At 44.9% G+C, this 23,186-nt stretch overlaps 3 protein-coding genes across 6 annotated transcripts; all 3 read left to right on the top strand.

Moving 5' to 3' along the window:
* Positions 1–486: 486 nt before the first annotated feature.
* LOC135943523 (uncharacterized) lies at positions 487–2,777 on the top strand. Its single transcript, XM_065490091.1, has 5 exons — positions 487–621; positions 975–1,267; positions 1,648–2,154; positions 2,217–2,309; positions 2,369–2,777. The coding sequence occupies exons 1-5, from the start codon at positions 492–494 to the stop codon at positions 2,666–2,668; spliced, it is 1,323 nt and encodes a 440-aa protein (XP_065346163.1). The 5' UTR covers positions 487–491; the 3' UTR covers positions 2,669–2,777.
* Positions 2,778–3,356: 579 nt separating this feature from the next.
* Positions 3,357–7,024, top strand: Rpn6 (regulatory particle non-ATPase 6). The gene is made up of 6 exons (XM_065491208.1): positions 3,357–3,497; positions 3,646–3,890; positions 3,954–4,124; positions 5,189–5,596; positions 6,411–6,536; positions 6,591–7,024. The coding sequence occupies exons 1-6, from the start codon at positions 3,413–3,415 to the stop codon at positions 6,819–6,821; spliced, it is 1,266 nt and encodes a 421-aa protein (XP_065347280.1). The 5' UTR covers positions 3,357–3,412; the 3' UTR covers positions 6,822–7,024.
* Positions 7,025–7,352: 328 nt separating this feature from the next.
* Syp (Syncrip) lies at positions 7,353–22,265 on the top strand. 4 transcript variants are annotated; one of them, XM_065491204.1, is made up of 11 exons: positions 7,353–7,552; positions 7,736–7,882; positions 7,970–8,313; positions 10,318–10,494; positions 11,919–12,054; positions 13,563–13,768; positions 13,915–14,222; positions 14,289–14,356; positions 15,064–15,215; positions 17,287–17,566; positions 18,146–22,265. In XM_065491204.1, exons 2-11 carry the CDS (start codon positions 7,738–7,740, stop codon positions 18,433–18,435), a joined length of 2,106 nt encoding a protein of 701 aa, XP_065347276.1. In that variant the 5' UTR covers positions 7,353–7,552; positions 7,736–7,737; the 3' UTR covers positions 18,436–22,265. The 4 variants fall into 4 exon arrangements, with proteins under 4 accessions (XP_065347276.1, XP_065347275.1, XP_065347279.1 ...); XM_065491203.1 differs by lacking the exon at positions 11,919–12,054 and adding an exon at positions 11,542–11,677 and having other exon boundaries at positions 7,354–7,552; XM_065491207.1 differs by having other exon boundaries at positions 7,357–7,552; positions 13,927–14,222.
* Positions 22,266–23,186: the final 921 nt, after the last annotated feature.

Here is a 23,186-nt window from a genome sequence, read left to right as displayed (position 1 = left end):
GTTCAAGGATTTCTCGACTGGCACAGTAAATGGTGGATGGTGTTGTGGTATATAACTTATAACAATTTATCGAATATCAAATTAATTATCCGTCAATATTTAAAGATTTAGATGGAAACAACAAACGCCGCACCCAGATCGCTTTTCCTGTTACGCGGGTTGCAGAAATTCGAAACTACTTCAAATGGATTTTAACCTAAAACGCAGGAGAGTAATTATGATGATGTATAGATTCAATGCTCTGATAGAATGAAATTTTGGAAAAATTGAGATTTATCAATAAATTCACAAGTCGAATGAGCAAACTGCTGAGGATAAAAACATATATCCGAGACGTTTTTTATCGTGTGTTGCTGCAGGAAATGTTATCGTTAACCGCGGCTGCGTAACAAATCAAGCGAGCACATTTTCCTTTCAGTTGATTTCTCCGCAAACGCAAACGCACAGAAACACTTGTGTAGAGGCCAGGCGAGAAAGAGCATAATATAGCGATGAGGCTGAAAAAATGGGCGTTGCTGCTTTTCCTCCTTTTGCTGCCTGTGGCACAATCCACCAGAAAACCAGCCCGGAAACGTACCCACGACGAATTAGACAAGCAAACTGTTGAACCCACTGTCAAAGGTATAGCTTTTATTTCTTTTATTATCAAAGTAAACATGGCGTCGAAACGATGATGGAGGCCATATTCAGAAGCGTCGAAAAAGAGGCGTGCGAACTTAATAATTTCATTCCCGCGTATTTTGTTTCATTTCCATCGGCCTGATGTGCCATCTAGTGGTCGATTTGCAGATTACCGGGCTTAAATCAGCTGTTTTTAAAGAAATAACAACAAAAGGATTCATTGTGCTGAAGCTATTTTCATGATAAATTTGTTACGTTTGTAATTTCCCGCCTTGTACTCTACCTAACGCCATATTTGACCGTCACGTGAATTCGGCCTATTTAAACGTCAGTTAATTTTTCTTTTATTTAAGTTCCAGGTTGCAAATGGGAGCAGATGAGAAGTTATTCTGACCTTGACATTCCGGTGTGCATAAAAATTCGCGATAAGAGCATCGTGCAACCAGTGGAAATCAAAAGCTATGCGGCTAACGTGAAGCACTATTCGTTCTTCGTGCCCGTAAACACGAAACTGGTTTGCGCTTGTCCAGGAAGTTCGTTCTCGGAAGACCAGCGACCGACGGGACGAGACATCAAATTTCAATTAGGAACCAACTCATTTGAGGCGGAATGCATTGACGACCAAAATATGCGTGTTCATGATCGGGTAAGTGAAAGAGAGAGAATAGCATTGCAAACTCAGCTGATTGCATTCGAGGGTCCAATTAGGCGATTTCGATCCCGTCCGAAAAACATTTTGTGACGTGCGGGCAGAGGCGCAAAACGTAACGCTTTTTGGCGCGCACCTTTTGAACCTTTTGGTCGTTACTGCGCATTCTCCGTTGCTGAGAGACCTGTGAAAAGCGCGCCAAAGCAACGTGCGTTTCGCTTTAAACCTCTGCTCGCATGTCACAAATTGTTTAAAAATATTTTTTCCCCTAGGAATTGACTGGAAATAAATATATTTTAAATTTAGACTGCTTCTAATTTTATTGAATTAAGAAATATGATGAAACCGAGAAATTTAATTTCTTTTTCGTTCAACAGAATGAAGATGATCTTGGGGCGTACAAATGCGAGAGAATCATCGAGTTCGGGCCCCGAAAAATAGAAGATCCTAGAGCAGACTCGTTCTGTCCGAAACCGTACGTTTGGAAAGGCATAGGATTCGACGTGAATTTAGGAGGCATCGAAAGATTCAATTTACTGGAAATCTGCTACGACGAGCAAAAGAAGCGGACCATCTACGTGAAGCACAAGTGGATCAGCGGCGTATCGCCCGGACTGCGACCTCCGTCTAAACATTGGCAAGGGGCCAAGAAGAACGAGGAGAAAAAATACAGCAATCAGTGGCACAGGGGACACCTGGCGCCCGACGCCGACTTCCCCATCTACGAACTGAAATTTTTGACCTACTTTTACGAAAACGCGGCGCCGCAGTATGGGCCCTTCAACTCGGTCCAATGGTTGCAAGTGGAGAAACAAGTCCGCAATCAATTCAAAGAAGCAACAATATTCACCGGCACCAGCGACTTGGACTTAAATCAGGATAAAGTATACTGAAAATAGTATATTTTTATATCGAGTCTATACATTCTTGTCCCTGATGAGCCTAGATTTCCCAGGGAATGGCTAAATTAAATTTAGCAACTACCGATGTGAACGAGTGGAGACCAGATTTCTTTTGGAAAATCGCCTTCGGAACAGATGTAGGTCTCCTAAATTTTGACAATAATTCAAATTTTCTTAAATTTCGCCTCAATTATAGAAGGAGAGCGAGAGTATTAAGATGAAGGGCTACATCTACTCGAACAAAATCGAGCCAAAAAGCGACTCATTCCTGAAAAACAAGATTGACGAACGATTTTTGTGCGCTTATAAAGCGAGCGTCACAGCGGGATATTGTTTTGACGGCGCTGATGTTGAACAAATTACCGACCTGCTGCCCGAAGCGAAATTTCTTTGGAAACATGTTGATTTTACAGATACGATGAATGGACTTTTGATGCGACGAGATTCTCATCCTTCGTGTAGCAAGAAAACTTGCTTGCGTCCTGGTTCCAAATAAATTAAGCTTATTTATTAATTTCCCATGTCAATGAGTGTTTTAAGCTTTAATAATAAAAATGGCGTTTACAATTAATTTCAAAATGAGCTGTAAATTTTAATCTAAATAAAATTAATGAAATACCGCAGCAAATTCTATCATTGACCTATTTTAGATGGGTACCATTTTTTGTTAAATAAATTCGCTAGAGCCGTGTCGTGACAAAAAGAGCCAGTATTACTCGTTATCGTGTCATTATTGCGCGAAATAGTGAAAAAGACCGAGAGGCACCTACATTTTTGGCGCCATTCACTGCTACATTCACTCAATCAAGAGTGCGTATAATATATAAAGACCAACAGGTCAGCCATCTTTCTTACAAGCGCGAATTTAAACGATGAATAGTTTCAAGTTCAAAAATTTATAACATGGCGTCTTCACCAGTCTTTTCACTATGAAGCAGCTGGCGGTTGAAATTGTCGCGGTTAGAAATACCGGTTTTTTATTTAATAAATCCACTTATTTAGCTAAAACTTTATTTAAAACGCATTAAAATGAGTAAATTCAATTTATAAAACAAGAAATTTATTAAAACTGCATAAAAATACAGTTTCTGTCCAGAATTCTGAAAATCAAACTTATAAAAAATACCGGTTTTTCTAACCAAGCAGCACCGTTGGGGCCGGCTTTCGTAAATCGCAGTGCAGGTCAGTGCTGAGTGTTCATTCGTGCCGAGTGTTTGTGTCGCGTTTGTTTTCATCCAAAATGGCGACGGCTCTGTTGCTGGAGCGGGCCGAGGCGATTTCTTCGATCGACACCGAGAAGGGCATCAGCATTTACAAGGAGATCGGTGAGTGGCGGGCCGCCGGCCGCGGTCCGCGGCCGCTCGCCCGGCCAGTGCGGCCGGTGCGGCGGCCAGCGGGCCGACGGCGGCCGTGCGCCAAAGTGCACCGTCACCGTGTCGTCGTCTCTATTTACGAACGAATTTTTCGATTTAGTTTGGAAACTAGACCCTGATGCGGTGGACGAGGAGTCGATCCGGATCAAGGAGCAGGGCATCATGCAGCTGGGCGAGCTCTTCAAAAAGGATAAAAAGGCCAAGGAGCTGGGCGAGCTGATCAAGGCGACGCGGCCCTTCCTCGCGCTCATCAGCAAGGCGAAGGCGGCCAAGCTCGTCCGCTCGCTCGTCGACATGTTCCTCGACCTCGAGGCCGGCATCGGCATCGAGGTGCCCCTCTGCCTCGTGCGTATCACCACCCTCTCCCGAATTTTAACCGAATTTAACTCTTTTATTTCGTTTCGGCAGGAGTGCATCGAGTGGGCCAAGCAGGAAAAACGCACCTTCCTCAGGCAGTCTCTCGAGGCCCGCCTCGTCGCCCTTTACTTCGACACCAAGATGTACACCGAGGCCCTCCACCTCGGCTCCACGCTGCTCAAGGAACTCAAAAAGCTCGACGACAAAAATCTGCTAGTCGAGGTACTTTTATTCCAGAAGGTTCTTCAATTATTTTTGGAGTGCCAAACGCGTAGAATTTGTTTTGACAAATCAGTAGTGTTTCAAGCCGTCGGTAGATGGCGTCACTTGGCTAATTTTCTTGATTTTCGGGAGTCCAGTTGGACCATTTAAGTATTTTTTGGGGTTTTAAAGGATAAATGTCCTGTCTAGAAACAAAATTAGCTAGTTTCACAACTAACTGGTTCCAGAAATGAATTCCTCGTACCTTTTTGCACAGAAATACAAATTCTCCAGGCTTAAAATAAGCTTGTCTAGTTTAAATCTCCCGCAATTTTAATTTCTGTTCCTTCTTCGGACGTATAATTGCTAAAAAATCGTTCAAGGAGGTAAACTTAACTCAAAAATATCGAAGAATTTTTTTTAAATAATTTCCCGAACCCCATCATGAGCGCCGGGTTGCGAATGTTGCGCCTCTTGCGGCCGGAGAGAGTATTTCTCCGAACAGCTGTTACCCGGCAGCTAGAAGTGCCGCGAATTTTTGTTTTTTGGGCGTGAGAATTCCAGATGGTTGAATTTCCGCCATTTTTCTTTAGGCTAATTTCTGCTGACAGTGAGAGATAGTTCTTTAGGCGCCATTTGAGGTGTTCTATAGCTTGAAAACCCTAGCAAACAATTTCTCGTGGCCGTAATTCCTTCGTCAAATAGCCATTCAAATTCTTGAACACTTCGCGCCCAGAATTAAAGCTAGTGCCGAGAATTGCCTGAAAATCACCGCGAATTTTTTATCTGTGTGGATATCCCGCCATTTTCTAAAATCCAGAGCCTCAATTTATCTAAGAATCATCCCCTATAGGCGCTAGCAATCAATTTCTTGTGGTCATTTTGCTGCGAATTTTCCCTCCGAATTTTCTAAGAATTTTTAAACTTCGGAACGTCGTAACTGCGGTCTAGTAAATTGTAAAAATGAATGCTTCCACCGTCTGTTGCGAGATTCAAACTAAAAATTCATGTCGCGGATATTTGGCCGTTGGACAATTTTCGCGGCATGAAAAATGACATTATTATAATTTTTTGATTATTTTCAGGTGCAACTATTGGAGAGCAAGACGTACCACGCACTGAGCAACCTTCCGAAGGCCCGTGCGGCGCTAACGTCGGCGCGGACGACGGCCAACTCGATTTACTGCGCCCCGAAGATGCAGGCGGCGCTGGACCTGCAGTCCGGCGTGCTGCACGCGGCCGACGAGCGCGACTTCAAGACGGCCTACTCGTACTTCTACGAAGCGTTTGAAGGTTACGATAGTGTGGAGAGCGGCCGCGCTCTCACTGCCCTTAAATACATGCTGCTGTCCAAGATCATGCTCAACACGCCCGACGACGTCGCCAACATCGTCAGCGGCAAGCTCGCCCTCAAGTACGCCGGCAGGCACATCGACGCCATGAAAATGGTCGCCACCTCCAGCCACAAACGCTCTCTCGCTGACTTCAAAGTGGTAAATTCTTTAAAAAATATTATAATAAATATTAAAGGTCCTTTAAAGCATGGACGCCATTTTGTCCAAATGATACGGAAGGGTTTATAACACCTCATGAGTATTTTCGAGGTAAAATTAATGCCTAAATAACATCATTTAAATTAAACTTGAAGCGGCCATATTGAAATTCTTTATTCCAAGATGGCGGTCTTTATAATCTGGCCATTATTCCCAAACTCCCATATTTAAATTTTGCTATACGATCTTGAAGAGAAGCCAAAATCGTATTTTTCATTAGATTGGTCCTTTAAAGCTTTCCAATATGGCCGCAATGTCGAATTTTTTTTTCATTTAAATGGTAAATATAACTGTCACAATTATCTTCTATTGAAATTAAGGGGAATAATTTGCCTTTAAATTAAGTAGAAAGGATCCTTTAATGCTCAGCCGCCATATTGGATAGTTAAAAAAATGGCCTCGGCCGCCATATTGGATGGTTAAGTTGAATTTTATTTACTATATTATGTACTTATTTTGGTAATCAAAGAACGCCTCTTAAAATAATCTACAACCGCCATTTTGAATTGTAAAATTCAAGATGGCCGTCTCTTAAATCGGAAATTGATACTTTAAAGATCAGATAATGACATTAAAATTAAAATTTGATTGTATCCTTGTAATTCCTGTAACAATAATATCCTGCCGCCATTTTGAATTTCCTTAAAGGAAACTTCAAGCCGCCATCTTTGATTTTTTAAACTCACGAAAACCAAGATGGCGGCTGGATATTCGATTGTCTAAGCAATAACTTAAATATTTTTCTAAATTAAAGGCGTTAGAGCAGTACGGAGCCGAGTTGAAGAACGATCCGATCGTGCGGGCACATCTGGACACCCTGTACGACACAATGCTGGAGCAGAACCTGTGCAGGATTATCGAACCTTATTCCAGGGTGCAGGTTAGGTCTTATATCGCCCTTAAAATTCAGTTTTATTAAATATTTTCTTTCCAGGTTGACTTTATTGCTAAGACGATTGCACTTCCGATGGGCCAGGTGGAGAAGAAGCTGTCGCAGATGATCCTGGACAAAAAGTTCCACGGCATTTTGGACCAGGGCGAGGGCGTGCTGGTGGTGTTCGAGGAGACACCGGTGGACAAGACGTTCGAGTCGTCGCTCGAGACCATACACAGCATGGGCAAGGTGGTCGACTCGCTCTACCACAAGGCCAAGAAGCTCTCGTAAGAGCGAACAATAAAAAAAACTACAATTCCCCTCCGCTTTGACTGTTTCCTTCTTCGTTTCGGAAAAAAGAGAGCCGCTGAAATCTGTGAAGTGATCAGAGACTGCGATTGATGAGCTGTAACAATCGGTCGATTATGTGCATTGTTAGCTTTAGTCGGAATAATTCGCTCGTTTGTAATAAACCGAATGTTTTAAAAATTGGAGCCGCTCGTTTCGTTCGAACTTTTCCCGCCAGCCAGCAGCAGAGCCGAGCCATTTACGGAGGCGGGCCGCCGACGTAAACACCCGTCCGTCCGTCCGTTGTTTACGTTGGCCCGAGCAGCGCCGAGACAGCGGCCGCGGCGACCCACCAGGGCGAATTCGGTGAGTAGGACGAATTTCGGGCCGTCAGGGCCGAATTCGGCGCGTCGTCGACGGCGGCGGGCGAATTCTCGGCCGGAATTCGGCCGTGTTTTGGCGCGGAGCCGGTTGCGGCGGGCTGCCGCGGCGGCGCTGGCGTCGCTCGGCGCGGTGCGCACTCTCGCCGCGCCAGCCCCGGCCGGTCTCGGATTTCGCGGTGGAGGGGCGACGTTGGCGCGTTTCGGCGGCCCTGCTCGCGAGGCTAGTCCTTGCGCGTCATCCTGAGGCCCCCGACCGCCCGAACACATCGCTTCGGCGATCACGTTGCTTGACGTTGCCCTCGACGCCATTTCCCTCGCGCACCGAACTACTACAATTAGCGTGTTTATAAGGTAAGCTTGGCGGCGTCGGCGGCCGGCGGGCCCGGCCGCGACCCCCGCGGCGGCCGCCGGGCGTCCCGCACCCCGCGGGACGTGCGGCGGCGGCCGACGAACGCGCAACAATCGGCCGGCGTTCGTTTGGTCGCGTTCGTTGGTACGTTACTGACCCGCCGCGTGTGTGTTGTGCCCGTGCAGGTATGGCAGAGGGAAATGGTGAGCCCAAGATGGACCAGAAAGAAGGCGAAGTAGACAAAGAGCCTCACTCGGAGGACCACGGCAAGCTGATCGAGTACGGACTAGACGAAAAAGTTGCCTCAAAGTTAGATGAAATCTATAAAACAGGTAGGTCCCGATCTCGACAGTCTCGACGCCGCAGCCGCGAGAATTCTCTCTCCAACGAACCAACCAACAACCACCTTTTTGCTCTAGGAAAACTAGCTCATGCAGACCTGGACGAGAGGGCATTAGATGCGCTGAAAGAGTTCCCGGTCGACGGTGCTTTAAATGTCCTGACACAGTTTCTGGACTCTAATCTGGAGCACGTCTCCAACAAATCTGCGTTCCTATGCGGCGTGATGAAGACCTACCGCCAGAAGAGCCGCGCCGGCCAGACTTCGCAAGTACCTTCGAGCGCCGCCAAGGCGCCCGACGAGGACAAAATCAGGGCCATCCTCGACAGGACGGGCTACACGCTCGACGTCACCACCGGCCAAAGGAAGTACGGCGGTCCGCCGCCTAACTGGGAGAAACCCACCCCTGGAAACGGATGCGAGGTACTATCAAAACACGGAAGAAAAGCCCCGACCGTTAATTAAGTTCGTTTTTGCTCCAACGGACGCCCAGGGCCTTTGTTTACATTTGTTTGTTTTGCTCCAAGGGAGCGTCCGAAGGTTCCCTAGGAGGTGTCAAGCTTAAAAACTATTTGTTTTGATTTTTGAACTCTTTCGAAGGGTGTCCGAGGCTTGAAAGAATTTTTCAAAAAATTAATTTATTTTGCGAAAGCGTTAGAAAAATGTTTTTATTTATTTTATAAAAGGTTTGGCCCGCTGTGAGCATGGATTTTTGATTTTACAGGATCCCTGGAGTTTTGTTTTGGTAGTTATTTGGCCAATTAGGATTTTGGGTTGCGCTCCGGAGGCGTCAAAAACATCTTTTAAGCTTCGCCTAACTGAGCCTCCCAATAACGTGTCTAAACTTGCTCATTAAATGGTTCCAATTTATTCTGGATTTAATTTTCAACTATAAATTGCTAAATTGAACTTAAAAAATTAAATATTTTGGATTTTTTTTTTAATTTTAAAGCTGCCGAAACGCTCAAAACTTGTTAATTTTTATAGTTCACATCTCTAGAACCTTGATTCGCCACTAATGATTTGTTTTCATTCGTTTGTTTTGCTCGTAGGGAGCGTCTGAATGTTCTCTCGGAGGTGTCAAGCTTAAAAATTCCTTCGAACGAGCCTTGTTTTAATTTTAAACCCATTTTAAGATGGTTAAAGGGGCTTCCAATGCTTAAAAAAACAATTTTCTGTGCGGAAGCGTTAGAAAAATATTTTTAAAAAAATGTTTGGCTCCCTTTGGGCACGGGTTATTGATTTTACAGGGTCCCTGGCGTTAAGTTTTGGTATTTTTCTGGTTTATTAGGAAGTTCGGAGCCGTTCCGGAAGCGTCAAACTGTTACCGAAACGTCTTTTAAGCTTCGTCTAGCTGAGCCGTGTCTAAACCTGCTCAGTAAATGGTTCCAATTTATTCTGAACTTTTTTTTAAACTCTAAAATTGCTAAATTGGACTTATAAAATTAAATATTTAGGATTTAGAATTTCATGCTCTAGAACCTTAATTTAATATTAATTCGCGACTAATTAATTGTTTACATTCGATTGTATTGCTCGAAGGGAGCGTCAGAAGGTTCTCGGCGGTGTCAGGCTTTAAAAATCTTTTGTTAAGGCTTTGTTTTGATTTTTAAACTCTTTCAAGGGAGTTTAAAGGGTTTCCGAGGCTTAAAAATTAATTTTCTCTGCAAAAGCGTCAGAAAAATATTTTTATTTTAAAATAATGTTTGGCTCTCTTTGCGCACGGATTATTGATTTTACAGGGTCCCTGGCGTTTTGCTTTGTTTTATTATGGTTTATTTGGATGTTCCGAGCCGCTCCGGAGACGTCAAAAGGTTTCCTAAGCGTCTCTTGGGCTTTGATTAATCTTCATAGCCTAACAAAACGTTTCTAAATACTGTTTTAACTGTTCATGATGCTCCAATTTCATATAGAATTTCATTTTTAACTCTTAATTGCTGAATTTGACGTAAAAATTAAATATTTGGGTTTTTTCGTAATTTTGGATAAATTTTAAAGCTGCCGTAACTCTCAAAACGTGCCTATCTTTCCAGTTAACATCTCCAGAACCTTAATCGAATATTTATTTGCCACTAATTATTTGTTTACATTGGATTTAGAGCTTCTTTTAGCCTTGAGGACGGAAAAGGGGGCGTGCCCGTGTCGGTTCTGAGTCACTTTCGGCTTATTTATTTTTTTAACGGGATCGAGTCTAGGTTTTACTCGTTTTTGTTTGTTACAGAACCTTTTACAAGGTGGAAATTAGACTATCATGCTTCAATTAAACTGAAATTACGTCTGCGAGACGAATTTTTGTCTTCAAAATAATTTGGAACAGCCCGAGAATTTAAAAAAATAATGTTCCTTTTTAAATCCCTCTATCTATCCCAATTAATTCCATTTTCCCGCATCCTGAGTAGAAGAGTGTCTAAAGTAATGCATTTGCAGGTGTTTTGCGGCAAAATCCCTCGAGACATGTACGAGGACGAACTGATTCCGCTGTTCGAAAAGTGCGGCGTGATCTGGGACCTGAGGCTGATGATGGACCCGATGACGGGCCAGAACCGTGGCTACGCCTTCGTGACGTTCACGACGCGCGACGCCGCGCAGCAGGCCGTGCGCGAGGTAACGCAACCACTCAATCAATCAATCACAGTCTCCCACTTTCTTTGGCAACAACACCCGCGGACCGCGAGGCAGGAATCAGTCAAAAGAGTCCGCCCCCGGCCGTCCGCTAGCTAGCTGGTCTGGTGCTCGGGCCTAACCGCTGCTCTTGTCACTCTCTCACTTGGATTTTTATCAATTAACACAGGCCTCGCCAAAGGTGGCGCTCAATTTTCACCAATTTGTTCCATCCGAACGGTGTTGCAGGGCGGGATTTTGTTTGAAATTAAAGTTTAATTTTTAAGAGCCTAATATTTTCATATTTTTAAACCAGTTTATCTAAAAAATCCGGGTTTCGATTAACCGATTAAACCTAAAATGACTATTTTTTGGTCTCGTCACTGTCAGATAATTTTTTCACCGTTGTAATGTTCCAAATTTTTAATGTTTTATTCTTTACAAATTTAAAATCTGGGTTTTACCCGATTTAAACCGGGTCGAAGAGTCTCGGAACTCTGTCGGAGAATTAATTCTTCATTTTCCGATTTAAATTTTTAATTAATAATGGTACTTTGGCAAGGCCTGCCGACTAACCCTGATAATTGCAATGATCATGACTGAGTGCCCCAGTTTTGTTGGCACCGAAAGAGGTGCAAAGTCTAGATCGAAGCCCTGGAGCGAGCAGCCAGGCGTGAAAGGCCTCGCAAAAGGCAGTGTCACACGAAAAAACGGCTCCTGTTGCTTCCACGCCTCCTCTTTGCCTCTGTTCAAATGAGCAAATTCGAGCAAACGCGCGGAGCCGACCACACCACCCCAACCAACAAACTCTTTCTCGCTGCTCGCTGGCGGAAAGCAAGTTTTCATTTTGTTCTCTCTCAATCTCTCTCTCTCTCTTTTGTTTCGTTTAGTCGATTTGGTCGCATGCCTCTAGTTAGTTTTTCTCTCTCTCTCTCTATCTCTCTCATCTGTCTCTCTCCACCTGTGTTTTGTTCCTTTTTTAGCGGGTTTTGCGTTGATTTTTGCGTGACGAACGACGTACGTGTTGGCATGAATCTGTTTTCTTCACAGCTCGATAGTTATGAGATCAAACCTGGCAAGACACTGAAAGTTAACATTAGCGTTCCGAATCTGCGTCTTTTTGTCGGCAACATTCCAAAGTCTAGAGGCAAAGAGGAGATAATGGAAGAGTTCGGTAAATTGACAGGTAAAGTTGACTCACCACCACTAACCTTAGCATTAAAAACGTGCGCGATCAATCTAGAAAGATTAGAAAAAATATAAATTTTTGCAAAGAAACAGGAGCCAGTCAGTCGGTCGAACGCGCCTCGTTTCTCTGTGTCTCCTCCAAAGGGTCCCGCCCCGCCCCCCAAACGCCCCCAAACGAAAGCTTGAGCAAAACCAAACTAATTGGCGCTCCGTTCGCTCTTGTCACTGTGTTTTTCCAGCTGAATGATTATGAAATTCGAAAAGGCAAAAAGATTGGTGTTACCATTTCCTATAATAATCATCGATTGTTTGTCGGAAATATACCTAAGAACCGTGATCGGGATGAATTGTTAGAAGAGTTTACCAAACACGCACGTAAGTTGAGCCAGCAGCTGCTTTCATGTCTCTTTTTCATTTTTCATTTCATTCCAACAACCATCCACACCAAATCTAATTTTTCATTCATTTCGAATCCCTTCGACTCTCTGTCTCTGTCTCGATTTTTTTTAATTTCCTTCACAATCACACTCACTCACTCTATCTCTCTCTCTATCTCTCTCTCACACACTCACGAATCTGGCTCATTATTTTCACTGGAAACCAAGCAACAAACACACGATATAATACCAGTCATACAGTGGGTCAAAGTGTGTGGCTGCCCTCTCAGAATAATTCAGAAATATCAAATCAAATTCGAACGAAAAAAGGGCTGGTGCGACGCCGAGAGCAATGGCTCGGCGCAGCAGCCCCGCCCTCCTCTCGCTCCCTCGCTCTCGGAGGCTGGCTTTCTCGATCGCGCCAATTGACTGGTATCATATTCAATGACGACAGTTTTTACAGTTGAAAAAAAAAACAATACTAACCGATTCCGGGCCGAGGCGAGCCGCTGCCCCCGCTCAGCCGCTCTCCTCCGGCCCAAAACGCTCCGAACGGCCTTTTCCCAGAGTTTGATGCCGTTTAGAACTTTTAGGGACCTGCGAATCGGCTTTTCGAAATTGAATTACGAATTAAATTATTTTGGAGCGGTTCCAGGCTTGATTAATTAGGTTTTCTACCCTGTGCTGTTCAAATTTGACTCAAAGTCGCGTTTGAAATTGAGTATTCATGCTTTAACTCGTCTAGGGTTAATTCTGATTTCAAATTTGAACTCGGCAGGGTCACCAAACTCGACTATTTTTAGATGGGACCTTCAGGGTCCAACCAATAGTCGAGTTTGGTGTCTCTACACGAGTTTTCGACCACGAGGAGTTCAAATTCAAAGTCAGAATTTCATTATTAAATTTCCAAATAGGATTTTTTTTTTCAATTTTTACCAAAATTTATAGGTTTCTGACAATTTTGATAACTCACTTGCATTTTAACCCCCAAATTTGGACTTGGCAGGGCAGAAAACCTATGAAATGACACCAAACTCGAGTATTTTATTTTGCAGGGTCCAACCCTGATTTTACCCTGAGGTTGAAAACTCTTAATCTTCGAGTTTGGTGTCCCCTCTCATATTTTCGACTACGAGGAGTTCAAATCTGACGTCAGAATTCAAATATTAATTAGCCTAACAAGAATGTATTACAATTTCTTGATCATTTCGAAAGGCTATGCTTGTCATGAATTACTTATTATCATTTCAACCTTTTCCGTGTTTTAACCAATAACTGCTCTATTTAATAAATTGCACACGTAAAATTAGATCAAGAAACTCTTTTCTTTCGCCTGGAACTGCTCTTTGAATTTGATTCGTCGAATTTTAAAAGTGGGAAAAGGCCGCGCGGAATTGTCGCGAGTGTGCAGAAATTAATAAATAAATTAAAATTAACTTGTCGCGAGCGCTTTTGGAAAGGCGAGGCTAATTTGTACGTTTCGGGGCCGTGTTGTCTTTTTTGCAGCGGGGCTGACAGAAGTGATCATCTACAGTTCGCCGGACGACAAGAAGAAGAACCGCGGCTTCTGCTTCCTCGAGTACGAGTCGCACAAGGCGGCGTCGCTGGCCAAGCGCCGGCTCGGCACGGGCCGCGTCAAGGTGTGGGGCTGTGATATTATAGTAGACTGGGCCGATCCGCAGGAGGAGCCCGACGAGGAGACCATGTCCAAGGTCAGTATCGCGCAATATTTCCAACGCCGCCTCGCCCGCGCCCCGCCGACGGCCTCCCAGGAGGCCGTCGGCGGGCCGCGGGCCGCGGCCCCTGAATCCCAGACCTGGGAGGCACTTTTCAAACGGCGTGGCGACTGACACGACAGACCATGGCGCAGGTGAAGGTGCTGTACGTGCGCAACCTGACGCAGGACTGCTCCGAGGAGAAGCTGAAGGAGGCGTTCGAGTCGTTCGGCAAGGTGGAGCGCGTCAAGAAGATCAAGGACTACGCGTTCGTGCACTTCGAGGACCGCGACCAGGCGCTCACCGCCATGAACGAGCTCAACGGCAAGGACATCAACGGCGCCCACATCGAGGTCTCGCTCGCCAAGCCGCCCTCCGACAAGAAGAAAAAGGAGGAGATGCTCAGGGCGCGCGAGCGACGCATGATGCAGATGATCGGTCAGCGAGCAGGGTAACTAAATTTTGTTTTTTTAATTAAAACGAGCCTCGTCTGACGGGCCTGTCGGTTTGGTTGCAGGATCGGAATCGGTCCGCGCGGAGGCCCTGGCGGCACTCCCCTGCGAGGCCTGACTCGCGGTGACTATGGTAAGCACCCGTGCAACTGCGGTGCTGGCGACCAAGCCCCCCTCTCGCCCCCCGACGCCTGTCTGTGGTAGCTTCCGCCCCCGTTCCGTCCGGACCCTGACACCCTGCCCTTCTCTCTTTCTTTTTCGTTGACTGAGTTGCGGACCCGTGCCCAGGAGCCTTTTCTTTCGCTCTCTCTCTCTCTTTCTTTCACTCTCTGTCTCTCTCTTTCTCTCCTGCTCCTGTTCTGTAACACGTCATTGCTCATCACTTTTGATTTGACTCTCGATGATTCATATCATTCCGTTTGGACCAAACAAGAGATATTTATTTCGTTTGCATGGATAGTTTTGTTTTATTTATTATTTCGGAATCCGAGCGCGACGCGCGGAGTAGCATGGCTCTCGCGTCGAACCGGCTCCCCTCAACTCCTGCTCTCCCTGTCCGCTCCGCTCCGCTCCCTCCCCTCTTCTCATCGCATGCCTCCGATTTATCGAATCCGTTCGTCCAGCCCCCCGTCCATTTTTTGCTCTCTGTCTCTTTCTCTCTGACTTTGATTTAGTTGTCCACCACCATTGACCAACCAACCAACTTACCAACCAGATGCCATTTTGATTATTTCTTTTGGTCTCCACTATCTTATTGATTGATTGATACATTGTTGTCAATTGACTGACGCAAAGTTGGGGCGATTTCGGCTAAATTGGATCTCTCTTGGCTGTTTTTAGATTATGATTACGACTATTACGGTTATGGTGATTATCGTGGCGGCTACAGTGATCCTTATTTTGATGACTATTATAGATACGACGATTACTATTATGATTACGCCTTGCATCCATCCGCGGCCCCACGTGGAAGAGGCAGGCAGCCCCAGCCGGTGGGTTTTTCAAATTCTACTCTCTCTCTTTCATGCTCTTTCTCTCTTCACTCTCTCTCTCTCTCTACTCCATCTCAAATTGTTAGCTCAAACAAACAAACACACACACACACCCCCGCCCTCCCCTCTCTCCGCTGTCTCTCTCACTGACTGATTGTTGAATGTCTCCTTCCCGCCCATAACAACAGTCTGAATCTCTCTCCTCTTCTCTCTTTCTCTCTCTTTCTGCCGGATCTGGGCCCAAGCCCACACTCGGCCCCTTCCGAAACACTCGACTAATAAACCGGTCCCTTCGAAATAATCCGATCCGAGGCTAGAACCAAATTATCAATGAAAAATTCTGACGAGGAACTCTGCTCGAGCTGCAGAACGCGCCGACCAGGCAGAAACCACGCTAGAGCCGTTTTAAATTATTTAAATTACCCATTAAATGAGAAAAGAGACCAATGCCAATTGATTCCTGAAGGCTACATTCAAATTTGACGGGCTTTTCGAATAAATCGAGATCAATCGGAGAAGGTCTTGCGGTGCAATTACCGCCAAATTAACGTAAATTCGCATTGGGAATCGATTGGCACTGATTTAATAAATTAAAATAAATAAATTTCCCGTGACAAACACGAGCAATGCGATTATAAAAAAAAGAAATGTCTCTAGTTGTGGTTTTTCTGCTAATTTGGTCGCGAGTGCAGATGCAGATGGATGTGCCGACCTTGGTTTTCCGCTTGCCTGTCTTGAAAAGCTTTTGCTCTGCTGGTTGTGTGTGCCTGTTCTCTTTCTCTCCTCTCTATATATTTGGTAGCTGAGAGACACAAAATAAAAGAAAAAACAACAATAGATGAGTAGTGGCTGTGTATCTTTTTGTTGTAGTAGTGATTTGATTGGCGCTTTGTTGTCGTTGTGTCTCATTGTTGTCTCTAAGTCTAGTCGGCGGCAAACAAACACACACAAGCGCTTGCTCTCGGTGTGAATGGCGACGAATGCACCCCCACTAACCACCCACCTCATCCACCCCTTTCACTCACTCGCAGGTAAATCCAACCCCTGACCCTTCTTCTCGAGGAGCCGGACTCGAACCAAATAGCTCGACGCACGCCCCGCAAACAGATTTGATTCAAAAGGAATTTTCATTTCTTTTAAATCGTGTTTTTGTGCAGATTTCGAGAGGCTTTGACTCTAATTTAATTGGAATTAAATTATTACGAACTACTAAGACCCACCCCTTGCTTCTCGGGGGAGGATTTTTTTTTAATTAAGGGAAATTGGTCAGAACTGGGAGCTCTAGGTGGCCTTTTGGGTGGTTTTCCTTGCGTGAAAATATATTCTGGACTTAATGTCGACGTATTTTGGTTTTCAACCATCAACTAGTCAATTAAATTAATTTTCAACTCTTGTAAAATTTAAAAATTAATTTTTCGGGAACGAATTTAAGCGACAGGGACTTTTAAATGATTCAAAAAATTATTTAAATTTATTTTTATCTTAATAAACTGCCGCTTAATTATTGATAGATCAAATTTAATCAATGAAGTCGCGTATTCATCAGTTTTTGGGCTGCTGAAGCTTTCGAAAGGCCAATTCTCTTGCTCCGATTGTTGGCACTTCCTATTTTTTTAGGAATTACTGAAAATTCATCGCAAAATTCCCAACAATCATGACGCATCCATTTCTCGGGAAGCTGGAACCCTGGAAAAACGTTTTAAAAAAAAAAATCAGTGCTTTTTTTTCCTGAAAGCAATATTTTTTACCTCGTTTTCAATAATTTTCCAATTAATTGCTCATGACCCTGAGAAAATAGCAATTTTAGAGAAAAAATCTGCACTGTAGACGAAATTTTGTATTTTCAACTGGGTAAAATTGAAAAAATTCATTTTCTTTCATTTCTCGCGGTGAAAATTAGTAAAAAATAATTTTTAGCGATGCGTGCGTCGGATTGTGCGTCCGTCTCCGTCTCCGTTCTTGCCTTCTCTGTCTGGCTCTTGGCACGCGACCTGTGACTGTTGCGTCGTTTCTGTGGTGCGTCTGCGCGAGATTGTTGGTCTGACGCGGCCCTTTTGTTGACGTGTTGCAGGCGGCTTCCCGTGGCCGTGGGGTGGTAGCGCGTGGCAGGGCCGGTGGCCCGCCGGGAATGCCGCCGCGTGGCCGGGCGGCGCCCAGCCGAGGGGCGCCGGCCAGCGGGGCGGCGGCGGCGGGGCCGCCGGCGCCGCCAACACGTGGCAAGGCGGGCAGCAGCAGCAGCAGCGGGGCGCCGGCGGCCCCCAATCAAACTCGTGGCCCAACAACGGCGGCGGGGCAGGCGGCCAAAGAGGCCGCCAAGTCGCCGGCGGGCCCAAGTTTACCAGGTGAGGATGGTCTGTATTGCTTCCTTTTTTACTCTCTTCATTTTAAGTTTAAATTTAAGCCGCCCTCGAGCGCCCCGGCACGCGCCATCTTTGAATCAAACATGGCGCCTGCTCGAGCGCTCGAATCGCGTCCGTTTCCGGTTCAGAGCTCTGTTGACAGAAATTTTGTTGTTCTGTTTCTTTTGGGGGAGCTCTTCTCCCACGCCCCTCTCGATCGGCTCGCCTTGTAGACGATGTCCTTTAAAGGACGACTCCACCGGCCGCCATCTTGGAATGCCGAAACCGATCACTGGTGACGAAAACCACCAGGACCGAATATTCAACATTCTTAAATGGTTGGTTTGGTTTTTGGTTTACTTTTCAAAGGATCCGCCATCTTGAAGGCCAGCCGAGGGGGCGGGGGGGAAACGCGGGTCGGGTCACTGGGACGGCACGGGCGCCCGCGGGGCCCCGGGCCGTCCGCTCACACCCGGCCCGCGTCGGTCGAACGAACTTACATTAAGAATAAAATAAAAATTAAGAAAAAAGAACCGTTGAAAAGCGCGGGAAATCTGATTGGGTGTTTCTTTCTCCTTTGGGCATCGGCAGGTAAACGCAAGTTCGACGGAGGGCACCAGAACCAAGGGGAGTCAAAGAGGCGCTTCCAGACGACGGCGGGAGGCGGCGGGGGCGGCGAGGGTTCGGGGGGCGAGGGCAGCGCCGGCAACACGTGGGGCAGCCAGCCGATTCCGCAGCAGCCGCTGAGTGCGTCGTTCAACGGCGGCAACAGCTACTGCGCGGCCGGCGGCTCGGGCGCGGCGTCGGCCTCGGCGGGCGGCAGCAGCGCCGCCGCCGACCAGCAGTGGTACCAAGACTCGTACGGACAATCGTGGAACTGAAAAGCGAGCGAGCGACACGCCGCCGCCGCCGGCCACGCCCACCGGCCCAAGCAAGAACGAAACTACTGACAAATGAAAACAAACAAACAACGCCTCGCCAGCCTCCAGCATCCCTTCGACACACACACACACACAAATCAATTGTTTTTAATCTCGAATCCGCCGTTACGCCCACTCCGCACTCTCGGGTTTTCCCGCCTTTTTTTCTAAATTGTAAATTCCACGCATTCGGACGAGAATTAATTGTTCGGAAAACCCGGTGTGTCGCGAGTGGGAGGGGCGTGGCGCCTGCCGCCGGGCCCGTTTTGGCCGCCGCCGCGCGCCCCCCAGGGGGGCCGCGGAGGCCGCACGGCGGCAGGCGGCCGGCCGCCGTTTCTCTTTGTTTATTAAACTATACTTCTCGAGTGAAGAAGGAATTGTTGCTCAGCAAAACAAACAAACAAAACATAAAAGAACCCACTTTGCCCTCGCTCTCGAGGTGTCGCCACAAACCGAAATTTCTTCGTTCCCATGCGAAAATGGTGTTTTAAGGTCCACTCACACTCACACACTCTCACACACACACACTCACTCACTCACACACACTAGCGAGGTAATATTTTATCACACTCTTGGTCTAAAAAAAATAAATAAAACAGAGACACCGAAACAAACACTTAGTTGTAGCCAGAGTTATCTGTTGTTGACCGAAAAAGAATCTTTTAAAAGCGCATTTTACGCTTGTTACTGACGACGAGGAACGCAAGGAAGCCCAAGTTTGTGATAAAAATGTTATCGGAATCGAGAAGCAGGCTTGAAAAGCCGAAACCATAGTTCGATTAGCTGACTCTACAAACTTTGAAGAAAGCAAACAAAAAGAAATGAAGTGTCCAAAACACTGCTAAACAAACTAAACTCGTGTACCAGGGATTCAAACAAACGACGGTTTTAAAAACCTATTTTACAGAAGCGATTCGCGGAAGTTGTAAACAAACAAACAAACAAACTTTAAAACAAAAAAGTGTTGATTCGTTATTTTTGTAGCCCTCCCTTGCGCGTATGCAATCAGTTGCCTCTCCTGATTTTTGCGCCCCCCAAAGTTCTGGCGACCACATCACACACTCTGCGGGGGACGAATTTCGAGCCACGCCCACCTGTGCAACAGGCGGGCTCTTTTAAAACACACACACACACACACACCGGGACACTTTGAAAACATCTTTTAGTGTTTCATTCATTCACACACACATGAGTAAAATTCGAAATGTAAGTTTTTCCAGCGTTAAGTTGTAATAATATTAGTTTCTACACACACACATAGACAAATAAACAAACAAACACACCTGCAGACAAATCGATCGATCGCCACAGTTTGATTGTGTAATAATTCATACATTGTAAAATAGGCTTAATTGATTATCGCAATAGTGGTATACACAAACTTGGTCTTTGCTGAGTGAGCGAGCGAGCGAGAGGAAGGAGGGGGGAGGGAGTCTGAGGAGCCGGAAGCGGGGAGGTGGAGAGGGGAGTAGGAGGAGGAGGAGGAGGTGGAATGACAGGTGCTTTTTGAGAAAGAGCACGCGCGTAAGACTGATGTAAAATGTGACATAAGAGAGGGGCCGCCCCCTTGTTGATGAAAAAAAAGGACAAAATAATGTTATTTACAAGTTTAAAAGAAGGAATGGGAGGGGAGGGTAGAAATGTGCGCGTGGGCGAGCGGAATAGACCAGTTGCAATTGTGGAAAGCCCCGATTTTTACGATTCCGTGCGAAAATCGCGGCTGAATTAAAACTGCGCATGCGTCATATGACTAGTTTAGTAGTAAAGCTGCGCTTTCCAGGCCCCCTAGCGAGCATCACTAGGGTGTAAGGAAAGGAGAGTAGATGCTAGCAGGCGCCACTGCCTTCAGAGCTGGTACTCTACTACTCCTTGTCTTACACTCCGCTAGGGGGGCCTAGAAAGCGCCGCTTTGATACTAAACAAGTCATTCGACGCATGCGCAGTTTGAATTTAGCCTCAATTTGAGCATGGAATCGTAAAAATGGCGGTTTTTTTACAAACGGAACGGGTTTATAGGCAAGCAACTATTCAACGTGCCAAAAGTAAATAATCTCACACGAGGAAGAAAGCAAGCAAGAAAGCAAGCACACATTCTAAGCAGGAAAACTAACTAACATTGTGTTCACGCCCGTTTTTCTCACATACACACATAGACACACATGAATTCGGGGCCGCCAGTTCTTTTGTCCCGCCGGGAATGGATTTCTTGTCGACACAGAACACACACTCACACACAAATCCATGACCAGCAAAGAATTTTTGTGAATACCACAAAAACGCTATTGTCATTTTTATCTGTTTAGGTTTAAACATAAATCGTGAGGAGTGGGTTTTGGCTTTGATAGCGATTATTACTTTTTAATCATGTACACAGACCTATTTTTTAAACTACAAAAGATCACAATCTCTCAGACAGACAGCAGCAGCAGTCCACAACATTTCTTTTCCATCCCGCACGCACGCACGGACACGCGCGAAACGAAGCAAACAGCTGACTCGCGGGGCGCGGGAGGGAGGGGAGGCCCGGCCCTCCCCTCCACTCCACTCCACCCGCGCCCCGGAGCACACACGTACACACAGATAAATGATGATGTATAAATATGTTTTCGGCAGAGAATGTTGTTAATAATATTTTAAATACGAGTGTTTGATATCCATATTTGGATACTGGCAAATCCGGCGTCCCGCGGCGCGCCGGACACTGGCTGTCCGGCCGCCCGCCCTGCACGGGACGGGACGCCCTCTATCATTGATTAACTATATTCTCCAGTGTTGCTCGCTCGGTCGGTTGGTTGGTTGCGGTTTGTTCAAAGAGAGAGAATTTCATGTCTTCAAATAATAATATTAATTAAAATGTAAACGCTAATGTGCGAGCGAGAGAAAGAGCGAACGAGAAGAGAGAGCGAAAGAGAAAGAGAGCATTCTTGCGTCGAGGGTATGTTACCTTCGGTTCAAGGCGATGATTTTTTTAATAAAACCGGGGAAAACGCGAAAAAAAAGAAGAATTAAAAGCATCGGACACACGTACACACTCACTCTCACACACGATGACGATAATAATCATTTAATTTGCGGCTGAGACGTGCACCGTTTTGTGATCGATTGATTCTATCGTATATTTTTATCCGTTTCTCTTCCTTTTTTTTAAATAAATTTAAATTTAAATCAACTGCAGAACACGCGGCACGCTCGTTTATTCATATACTCTATTCTAAATATTATTACTGTGTATTTTCGCTTTTCCTTTTTATCCTATTTTATTGCATGTTAAATTTTATCTCGTTCTAGGCTGAATCAATTTTTTCCTTTTAATCACAATCACACATACACACACACACACACGATACATTTAATTGGCAGTGTAAAGTTAAGTGTACTATATAGTTGAAAAATTAAATCTAAACGAAACACAGAAACAAACACGCCTCCCTATCTAAAAACCAACCGTTTCGACATTAGCTTAAAAGAAAAGAATGAAAGAAAGAAAGTATTGAACACTCACTCACTCACAACACACACGAAACACAGACGGAAAAAAAAGAAAGAACTCGACTACTTGATTGTTCGGCATTAAATTTCGCAAATTGTCGCGCAGATTTCGGATTAAACGTACGTACATATATACTTGGTTCATGTTCGATTTGGGTCAGTATATATTGTAGCGGAATATTTGAAACTAACAAAAAAATGATGAAAGAAAAGCACTGGCTGTTCAGTTGCATTATACGGCTTTATGTAATCCCCTTACATGTCTCAATAAAGTTGTAAGAGATATACTGAAAACGACAAAACCGACTGCTTTTCCTTCCCCGAAAAAAAAACACCCCGACAGAATATTAATTAATTTAATGAAGAGAGCAAAATAATTTTATTTCCTATTTAATTCATTGGCGGAAATATAAATTAATACCATTTTTAGCTTTTTTAAAAGCAGCCGGAGACCGGCCTTCAACCACCACGCGCCAGGAAACTCATCCATATTGGTAAAATCCGCCTGAGCTGCAGCTGAGGACGCCGGAGAAGATCGACGGCAAGCAGCAAGAGTCAATAGGCATTTTTTTATTCAATAAAAATCAAATGACAAAGCACTCGTGTGATCTGAAAACAGCAAATTTTATTTACTTTCACCACGGTAAAACATGCTAATTATGAGCTAGAAGGAAAGATAATTTTAAAAAGTTGAAAACATTGATTGAAAAGCATTGTGAAAAAACAATTTCATTAAGAATCCTGATTTCAGGGTCTGACTGCTAAACAATTTAACCCTGTAGTGCAAAGTTGTTAATTAATTTTAAATATTTATCCTGGAATCTTTAGGTTTTCCCTCAAATGGTAAGGAATTACACGTGACTCGTTATAAAAAGGGGTTGAAATTTGAAAAAATATTTTTTGGCCATTTTTAAAATAAAATAAAAATTCAGATTTTGTTCTGACCAACCTCATATCTTCAGGATTTGATCTCAGGATTAATGTCTCTAACCATGAAAACTTTCAACCCCCTGTGATACTCGGGGGCTGAGATAATTGGGGCCAAAAATGCCCCCGTGATTAAAATATTCAAAATTTTCGGGTTAAAAAAAATCAGTCATAAAATTTAGATAGTCTGGGATGAAATGAAAACAACCTAAATAAAAGTTCAACCCGTCACTCAAGGCTGACTTTTAGGGGTTAAAAATAGAAAAAAAATCGATTTTTAGCTATTTTTAAAATTA

Source organism: Cloeon dipterum, chromosome 4 (genome assembly GCF_949628265.1).
Source record: "Cloeon dipterum chromosome 4, ieCloDipt1.1, whole genome shotgun sequence".
NCBI lineage: Eukaryota > Metazoa > Arthropoda > Insecta > Ephemeroptera > Baetidae > Cloeon > Cloeon dipterum.
This window is presented reverse-complemented; position numbering and strand designations above follow the sequence as displayed.

Coding starts and splice junctions, on each gene's coding strand:
- LOC135943523 (XM_065490091.1), top strand. CDS start 492: ATGAGGCTGAAAAAATGGGCGTTGCTGCTTTTCCTCCTTTTGCTGCCT. Junction 1,268..1,647: donor ATATGCGTGTTCATGATCGG/GTAAGTGAAAGA, acceptor TTCGTTCAACAG/AATGAAGATGATCTTGGGGC. Junction 2,155..2,216: donor TGGACTTAAATCAGGATAAA/GTATACTGAAAA, acceptor TGATGAGCCTAG/ATTTCCCAGGGAATGGCTAA.
- Syp (XM_065491204.1), top strand. CDS start 7,738: ATGGCAGAGGGAAATGGTGAGCCCAAGATGGACCAGAAAGAAGGCGAA. Junction 7,883..7,969: donor AGATGAAATCTATAAAACAG/GTAGGTCCCGAT, acceptor TTTTTGCTCTAG/GAAAACTAGCTCATGCAGAC. Junction 8,314..10,317: donor CCCCTGGAAACGGATGCGAG/GTACTATCAAAA, acceptor ATGCATTTGCAG/GTGTTTTGCGGCAAAATCCC.
- Rpn6 (XM_065491208.1), top strand. CDS start 3,413: ATGGCGACGGCTCTGTTGCTGGAGCGGGCCGAGGCGATTTCTTCGATC. Junction 4,125..5,188: donor ACAAAAATCTGCTAGTCGAG/GTACTTTTATTC, acceptor GATTATTTTCAG/GTGCAACTATTGGAGAGCAA. Junction 6,537..6,590: donor AACCTTATTCCAGGGTGCAG/GTTAGGTCTTAT, acceptor TTTTCTTTCCAG/GTTGACTTTATTGCTAAGAC.